General features: G+C 43.8%; 1 protein-coding gene across 1 annotated transcript in view; it reads right to left on the minus strand.

The window, feature by feature from the left end:
- Window positions 1-3405: 3405 nt before the first annotated feature.
- LOC139563424 (glycogen phosphorylase, liver form) overlaps window positions 3406-9702 on the minus strand; it is a 32586-nt gene continuing 26289 nt past the window's right edge. Inside the window, exons 17-20 of the mRNA XM_071382084.1 lie at window positions 7026-7233; window positions 5869-6003; window positions 5474-5540; window positions 3406-4050 (exon numbers count right to left, since the gene is read on the minus strand). Of these exons, the coding sequence (XP_071238185.1) occupies window positions 3862-4050; window positions 5474-5540; window positions 5869-6003; window positions 7026-7233 (599 nt within the window). The 3' untranslated portion in view covers window positions 3406-3861. The remainder of the gene's footprint in view (window positions 4051-5473; window positions 5541-5868; window positions 6004-7025; window positions 7234-9702) is intronic.

Raw genomic sequence — 9702 nt, forward strand, 5'->3', positions numbered from 1 at the left:
TCTGGTAGGTACTGTAACACATCTGGTAGGTACTGTAAGTCATCTGGTAGGTACTGTAACTCATCTGGTAGGTACTGTAACTCATCTGGTAGGTACTGTAACTCATCTGGTAGGTACTGTAACACATCTGGTAGGTACTGTAACACATCTGGTTGGTACTGTAACTCATCTGGTAGGTACTGTAACATATCTGGTAGGTACTGTAACTCATCTGGTAGGTACTGTAACATATCTGGTTGGTACTGTAACTCATCTGGTAGGTACTGTAACACATCTGGTAGGTACTGTAACTCATCTGGTAGGTACTGTAACACATCTGGTAGGTACTGTAACACATCTGGTAGGTACTGTAACTCATCTGGTAGGTACTGTAACACATCTGGTAGGTACTGTAACTCATCTGGTAGGTACTGTAACACATCACAGCCTAAATGACTACCGACCCGTAGCACTCACGTCTCTAGTCATGAAGTGCTTTGAAAGGCTGGTCATGGCTCACATCAACACCATTATCCCAGAAACCCCTAGACCCACTCCAATTTGCATACAGCCCCAACAGATGATACAATCTCTATTGTAATTCACACTGCACTTTCCCACCTGGACATACCGGCAAGCGGTACCGGAGCACCAAGTCTAGGTCCAAAAGGCTTCTTAACACCTTCTACCCCCAAGCCATAAGACTCCTGAACAGCTAGCCAAATGGCTACCTGGACTATTTGCATTGACCCCCCCCCCTCCACCATCCTATCTACATGTACATATTACCTCGACTAACCGGTACCCCCTGTATATAGCCTCCAAGTTGACTCTGTACCGTAATACCCTGTATATAGCCCCCACATTGACTATGTACCGTAATACCCTGTATATAGCCTCGTTACTGTTATTTTATTGTTGCTCTTTAATTATTCATTATTTTTCCATTTCTTCTTCTTTTATTTATTGTTTACTTCAGTTTATTTAGTAAATACTTTTTTCGCTTATTTTTTCTTAAAACTGCATTGTTTGGTTAAGGGCTTGCAAGTAAGCATTTCACTGTAAGTTGTAATTTGGCGCATGTGACACATTTGATTTGGTGGAAACTCCCTCTATCCCATGCCTCCATCAACCCAATGAGTTTAGATTTGTGGGAACAATCTGAAGTAGTGAACAAGTGTAGACTTCAGGAGTTCAGGAGAAAGGAGTTTGTGTTTGAAGATTTGGTTTAATTCTAGACTCTTTTCCCCAAAATGGAGATGTGTGAACTCTCTATGGAGGGTGGTGACCAATGTGTCTATCTGTGAAGATACAGGAGCAAGGTGAGTTACTCCCTCTAGACAGTTCCTACACCAATCCAATATGTTTTTAAATCCATGACGGGGACTTTGGTGAAAGTGTGGAGAATCGGGGAAATATAGGGAGAACGTCAATGATTCCTCACATCCTCTCTCTCCTCTCCTTCTTCTCAAAACCCATTGGATGAGGTCAGAGGTCCCTCCACTCCAACCTTCTCCTCCAATGGGTTTGAGGAGGTGAGGAGCGGACACAAGGAATCCAGGAAATGCCATTGAGATTCGCTCATGCATATTAGTATGTCACTGGTGATGAACAGAAGTCTGTAGCTCCACCTAGTGGTCAACATTAGATACGTCTGTAGAGCTCCAAGTGGTCAACATTAGCAAATGAGCAGACAGTTATGAGTTTATCTACCTTCACAGTTAGCCATGTAATTATTTTCTCAACTAGTCATCATTTTTTATATTCAACTGATCTATGGTGAACTCAATTGTTATTTTTCCTGCTGTTTTTAAATGTCTGTGACTGGTGCCAGCCTGTGTGTCAGACAGGCCAAGCTTTTCACATATTGTCATGCCAAACAGTCTGGCCGTGAGGTCAGTGATTGAACATAACATTAATAATGGATCTATGACAGAAATGTTTGTCGTGACATATTTCCATGTTTGGCTTGACAACGAAGGAGAGGGGAACAAAGCTAAAGATCATCATCTGTTGCAAAGAGTACAAGCAGATCCGGAACCAGGCTATGCTGGAACCAGGCTATGTTGGAACCAGGCTATGCTGGAACCAGGCTATACCAAAGGCACTATATATAAACAAACACACACACACACTACCGGTCAAAAGTTTTAGAACACCTACTCATTCAAGGGTTTTTCTTGATTTTTTACAATTTTCTACATTGTAGAATAGTGAAGACATCAAAACTATGAAATAACTCATATGGAATCATGTAGTAACCAAAATAGTTAAACAAATCAAAATATATTTTATATTTGAGATTCTTTAAATATCAAGGAAAAGGGTGGCTGACAGCTTTGTACACTCTTGGCATTCTCTCAACCAGCTTCACTTGGAATGCTTTTCCAACAGTCTTGAAGGACTTCCCACATATGCTGAGCACTTGTTGGCTGCTTTTCCTTCACTCTGCGGTCCAACTCATCCCAAACCATCTCAATTGGGTTGAGGTCGGTGATTGTGGAGACCAGGTCATCTGATGCAGCACTCCATCACTCTCCTTGGTAAAATAGTCCTTACGCAGCCTGGAGGTGTGTTGGGTCATTGTCCTGTTGAAAAACAAATGACAGTCCCACTAAGCCCAAACCAGATGGGATGGCGTATCGCTGCAGAATGCTGTGGTGGCCATGCTGGTTAAGTGTGCCTTGAATTCTAAATAAATCACAGACCGTGTCACCATCACACCATAACACCTCCTCCTCCATGCTTCACGGTGGGAACTACATATGCGGAGATCATCCGTTCACTCACACAGCGTCTCACAAAGACACGGCGGTTGGAAACAAAAATCTCAAATTTGGACTCTAGACCAAAGGACAATTTTTCACTGGTCTAAATGTTCATTGCTCGGGTTTCTTGGCCCAAGCAAGTCTCTTCTTCTTATTGGTGTCCTTTAGTAGTGGTTAATTTGCAGCAATTCGACAATGAAGGCCTGATTCACACAGTCTCCTCTGAACAGTTGATGTTGAGATGTGTCTGTTACTTGAACTCTGAAGCATTTATTTGGGTTGCAATTTCTGAGGCTGGTAACTAATGAACTCTGCGTCTCTGCAGCGGAGCCAACTCTGCGTCTTCTATTCCTGTGGCGGTCCTCGTGAGAGCCAGTTTCATCATAATTATGTTCCATCCGCTAAATAACATTTTTTTTTTTAAATGGTCCCGCGTCTGAATCCAGTTGATGATCGCTGCTATCTAGTCCGGTGGCTAAGCGTACCAACAGGAAGGAAACATAATCTGTTCATTGTCATGTCCTTTGTCCTCACTGGAATTTTCATGGCGACGTGTCCATGTTCTGAGTCCGATTTTGTATTGCACTAGTCTTTCTCGTAACTGTGTTCATAATATTACTATTAAAAGTTGAAAAATAAACATTAAAAAGACATCAGATCAGAGACGATTAGATTTATTTTTAAGTAACAATACAGATTATTAGAAAATGAAGGGTCATAATAAACTTTTTTTTGTTTGTTGATAAATTCACTTTCAAGTACAGTATGAGCCAGTTGGCAACTGAAAGACAGGGTAAGAATCTGGTAGCAACAGTATAGCACCTAGATGATGGAGGTCAGAAAAATAGAACACTGTTTGTTGATGCTGAAAGTATGTAACAGACTGTTATTTAAGTAGTCAACTGCTTTACATAAAGAGCTGTTTATTGAGTTACAGTTTTTAAAAGATTTTCCCTTTAAATAACGACAGGCAATCTGAAGTTTTCCCTAGGTACAGATCAAGGATCAGCTTCCCCGTTCTCCTAACCTTAACCATTAGTGGGGGGACAATGCTAAACTGAGAAGAACAGCATCTAGGGGTATCTTCAGCCCGGCCACACCACACCAGGCAGCCTCACTTCTCCCTCAGCGCCCTGGCCGTCTCGTCGAGAGCCTCGCGTGGCTCATTGGGGGGTGGGATCTTCAGATCTGTAGGCTCCACCCCCCACACCTCCGTGGCGTAGTCGGTGATGGTGCGGTCGCTAGAGAACTTCCCGGACGCAGCGATGTTCTTGATCACCATCTTGGTCCACTCCCTCGGGTTCTAAGAAAGAAAAAAAACATGATTATATATATATATGTGTGTGTGTATATATATATATAAAAAGCCACGTTATTTTTACATGTTGGTCATTCAGCGGAAGCTGTTATCCAGACCAACTGAACAGCAGCGTATTCAGCTACGGTACCCAAGACAACCACATAGTCACTGCAAGTAAACCTTCATTATATATATATATATATATATATACACACACACACACATATTATATACACACATATATATACACACACACACACATATATATATAAATAAATATAATGACACTTTTGTCCAAAACGACTTGCAGTAGTGAGTGCACACATGTTTATGGTAGTATGTGATCCCTGTGGGAATTGAACCCACAACTTTGGTACTGCTAACACCACTGTCTTACCTACTGTGCCACAAAAGACCACCTTAGAATCCCGTGTAGCTCAGTTGGTAGAGCATGGCGCTTGCAACGCCAGGGTTGTGGGTTCATTCCCCACGGGGGGACCAGGATGAATATGTATGAACTTTCCAAATTTGTAAGTCGCTCTGGATAAGAGCGTCTGCTAAATGACTTAAATGTAAATGTAAAATGTTAGAATGGTAATTGTGCCCAGACGTACCTTTTCAGCAGTATGATCCGTATCAGGCTCTACTGTAATCTTTTCAGCAGTATGATCCGTATCAGGCTCTACTGTAATCTTTTCAGCAGTATGATCCGTATCAGGCTCTACTGTAATCTTTTCAGCAGGATTATCCGTATCAGGCTCTACTGTAATCTTTTCAGCAGTATGATCCGTATCAGGCTCTACTGTAATCTTTTCAGCAGGATGATCCGTATCAGGCTCTACTGTAATCTTTTCAGCGGGAGGATCCGTATCAGGCTCTACTGTAATCAGGCTTCAGCAGCATACCACCCTGCATCCCACTGCTGGCTTGCCTCTGAAGCTAAGCAGGGTTGGTCCTGGTTGGTCCCCTGGATGGGAGACCAGATGCTACTGGAAGTGGTGTTGGAGGGCCAGTAGGAGGCACTCTTTTCCTCTGGTCTAAAAAAAATATCCCAATGCCCCAGGGCAGTGCTTGGGGACATTGCCCTGTGTAGGGTGCTGTCTTTCAGATTGGACGTTAAACGAGTGTCCTGACTCTCTGTGGTCACTAAAGATCCCATGGTACTTACCGTAAGAGTAGGGGTGTTAACCCCGGTGTCCTGGCTAAATTCCCAATCTGACCCTCATACCATCATGGCCATCTAATCATCCCCAGCTTCTAACTGGCTCATTCATCTCCGCTCCTCTCCCCTGTAACTATTCCCCAGGTCGTTGCTGTAAATGAGAATGTGTTCTCAGTCAACTTACCTTTGGAAAAATAAAACAATATTTTCAGCAGTATGATCCATATCCACGCTAGAGGTACATGGGGGAATAATGATGATTACCTGATATAGTTGGCTGACTTTCTCCTGGCACTTTATGTAGTCCTCGTAGTCTGCAAACACCTTGAAGCTGAAGACAGAGACAGTCAAGACTCAGGAAGGACCACAGCAGCCATAGAAATACAATTACTGGAACGAACATTCACATTCAAATCAATGTTCTGTGACGGGTGTTGCAGTCAAATTGACTGGAGCGGCGTTCCTCGACCCTTCTAGTAATTCTATGTCTTTGTCCCAAAATGGCATCCTATTCCTTTTGTAGTGCACTACTTTTCACCAGGGCCTGACCAAAAGTAGTGCACTATAAATAGGGAATAGGGTGCCATAGGGCTCTGGTCTAAAGTAGTGCACTATATAGGGAATAGGGTTCCATTTTGGGGGTTCGAGCCACTACCTACCGGTCATGGTTGAAGAGCATGTTGGTGACGTCTTTGAAGAGCTCTGGTTGTTTGGGGCTGAAGAATCCACTGTTGATCTGGTCAATGGCCTGCTTCAGTTCTGGAATCTTCTCATAATATGTCATGGCATCGTAGCTTTAGAGGAGAGAACAGAGTAGCAACATGTCTCACAACAAGACATCATAGTAACATCTCTCTAAATGACAAGTTTACAATAGAGCAACTTCCCTTTCAAACAAAACTGGTAAACCATTTGTTCATGTATTACTTACTCAGTAAATCATCATATGAGTCAAGTTTCATATTGAGTTTAGCATCACCCAACTTTATGGCATGGTCGGTGTAACGTGGTCGGTGTAACGTGGTCGATGTAACGCGGTCGGTGTAACGCGGTCGATGTAACGCGGTCGATGTAACGCGGTCGGTGTAACATGGTCGGTGTAACGCGGTCGGTGTAACGCGGTCGGTGTAACGCGGTCGGTGTAACGCGGTCGGTGTAACGCGGTCGGTGTAACATGGTTGATGTAACATGGCATAAAGTAGGACCCTTAGATTAGTATTAGATATATTTGGGAAAACAAACCCTACCCTCTACGTCCATCTGTGTGTGTGTGTGTTCCCCCTCTACATCCCTCTGTGTGTGTGTGTGTTCCCCCTCTACGTCCCTCTGTGTGTGTGTGTGTGTTCCCCCTCTACATCCCTCTGTGTGTGTGTGTGTTCCCCCTCTACGTCCCTCTGTGTGTGTGTGTTACCCCTCTACGTCCCTCTGTGTGTGTGTGTGTGTGTTACCCCTCTACGTCCATCTGTGTGTGTGTGTGTGTGTTACCCCTCTACGTCCCTCTGTGTGTGTGTGTGTGTGTTACCCCTCTACGTCCATCTGTGTGTGTGTGTGTGTGTTACCCCTCTACGTCCATCTGTGTGTGTGTGTGTGTGTTACCCCTCTACGTCCCTCTGTGTGTGTGTGTGTGTGTTACCCCTCTACGTCCATCTGTGTGTGTGTGTGTGTGTTACCCCTCTACGTCCCTCTGTGTGTGTGTGTTACCCCTCTACGTCCCTCTGTGTGTGTGTGTGTGTGTTACCCCTCTACGTCCATCTGTGTGTGTGTGTGTGTGTTACCCCTCTACGTCCATCTGTGTGTGTGTGTGTGTGTGTGTTACCCCTCTACGTCCATCTCTGCCACGTCCTCCACCCTCATGCCGAAGATGAACATGTTCTCCTCTCCAGCCTCCTCTGCCATCTCTACGTTGGCTCCGTCCATGGTGCCGATGGTGAGGGCGCCGTTCAGCATGAACTTCATGTTGCCGGTGCCTGACGCCTCGGTGCCAGCTGTGGAGATCTGCTCAGACAGGTCCGTGGCTGGGATTACTGTAGGGGAAAATAGATTACTGTCGGGGGAAATAGATTACTGTCGGGGGAAATAGATTACTATAGGGGGAAATAGATTACTATAGGGGGAAATAGATTACTATAGGGGGAAATAGATTACTATAGGGGGAAATAGATTACTGTAGGGGGAAATAGATTACTATAGGGGGAAATAGATTACTATAGGGAGAAATAGATTACTGTAGGGGGAAATAGATTACTGTAGGGGGAAATAGATTACTGTAGAGGGAAAGAGATTACAATAGGAGGAAATAGATTACTGTAGAGGGAAAGAGATTACAATAGGAGGAAATAGATTACTGTAGGGGGAAATAGATTACAGTAGGGGGAAATAGATTACAGTAGGGGGAAATAGATTACAATAGGGGGAAATAGATTACTGTAGAGGGAAAGAGATTACTGTAGGGGGAAATAGATTACTGTAGGGGGAAATAGATTACAGTAGGGGGAAATAGATTACTGAAGGGGGAAATAGATTACTGTAGGGGGAAATAGATTACTGTAGGGGGAAATAGATTACAGTAGGGGGAAATAGATTACTGTAGGGGGAAATAGATTACTGTAGGGGGAAATACATCACAAATACTCCCACAAGGATAATGGTGATACTTTTCCCCAGAAAGGTAAGTATTATGTTGGCAGCATCATGTTATGGGTATGCTAGTCACTGGCAGGGACTGGGGAGTTTGTCAGGATCAAAATAAATATATATTTTAAAAAAAGAGCAAAGCCCATGACTTTCACTAGCGACTGTAGATATATACAGTGAGGGAAAAAAGTATTTGATCCCCTGCTGATTTTGTACGTTTGCCCACTGACAAAGAAATGATCAGTCTATAATTTTAATGGTAGGTTTATTTGAACAGTGAGAGACAGAATAACAACAAAAATATCCAGAAAAACGCATGTCAAAAATGTTATGAATTGATTTGCATTTTAATGAGGGAAATAAGTATTTGACCCCTCTGGAAAACATGACTTAGTACTTGGTGGCAAAACCCTTGTTGGCAATCACAGAGGTCAGACGTTTCTTGTAGTTGGCCACCAGGTTTGCACACATCTCAGGAGGGATTTTGTCCCACTCCTCTTTGCAGATCTTCTTCAAGTCATTAAGGTTTTGAGGCTGACGTTTGGCAACTCGAACCTTCAGCTCCCTCCACAGATTTTCTATGGGATTAAGGTCTGGAGACTGGCTAGGCCACTCCAGGACCTTAATGTGCTTCTTCTTGAGCCACTCCTTTGTTGCCTTGGCCGTGTGTTTTGGGTCATTGTCATGCTGGAATACCCATCCACGACCCATTTTCAATACCCTGGCTGAGGGAAGGAGGTTTTCACCCAAGATTTGACGGTACATGGCCCCGTCCATCGTCCCTTTGATGCGGTGAAGTTGTCCTGTCCCTTTAGCAGGAAAACACCCCCAAAGCATAATGTTTCCACCTCCATGTTTGACGGTGGGGATGGTTTCTTGGGGTCATAGGCAGCATTCCTCCTCCTCCAAACACTGCAAGTTGGGTTGATGCCAAAGAACTCAATTTTGGTCTCATCTGACCACAACACGTTCACCCAGTTGTCCTCTGAATCATTCAGATGTTCATTGGCAAACTTCAGACGGGCATGTATATGTGCTTTCTTGAGCAGGGGGACCTTGCGGGCACTGCAGGATTTCAGTCCTTCACGGCATAGTCTGTTACCAATTGTTTTCTTGATGACTATGGTCCCAGCTGCCTTGAGATCATTGACAAGATCCTCCTGTGTAGTTCTGGGCTGATTCCTCACCGTTCTCATGATCATTGCCACTCCACGAGGTGAGATCTTGCATGGAGCCCCAGGCTGAGGGAGATTGACAGTTCTTTTGTGTTTCTTCCATTTGCGAATAATCACAGAAACTGTTGTCACCTTCTCACCAAGCTGCTTGGCGATGGTCTTGTAGCCCATTCCAGCCTTGTGTAGGTCTACAATCTTGTCCCTGACATCCTTGGAGAGCTCTTTGGTCTTGGCCATGGTGGAGAGTTTGGAATCTGATTGATTGATTGCTTCTGTGGACAGGTATCTTTTATACAGGTAAGAAACTGAGATTAGGAGCACTCCCTTTAAGAGTGTGCTCCTAATCTCCGTTCCTTACCTGTATGAAAGACACCTGGGAGCCAGAAATCTTTTTGATTGAGAAGGGGTCCAATACTTATTTCCCTCATTAAAATGCAAATCAATTTATAACATTTTTGACATGCGTTTTTCTGGATATTTTTGTTGTTATTCTGTCTCTCACTGTTCAAATAAACCTACCATTAAAATTATAGACTGATAATTTCTTTGTCAGTGGGCAAACGTACAAAATCAGCAGGGGATCAAATACTTTTTTCCCTCACTGTACAGTACCTTTCTCAGCCAGAGACCCTGTAGTTCTCCAGATATATACAGTACCTTTCTCAGCCAGAGAGACCCTGTAGT

The sequence above is a fragment of the Salvelinus alpinus genome, chromosome 34 (assembly GCF_045679555.1).
Source record: "Salvelinus alpinus chromosome 34, SLU_Salpinus.1, whole genome shotgun sequence".
In the NCBI taxonomy this organism is placed as follows: domain Eukaryota; kingdom Metazoa; phylum Chordata; class Actinopteri; order Salmoniformes; family Salmonidae; genus Salvelinus; species Salvelinus alpinus.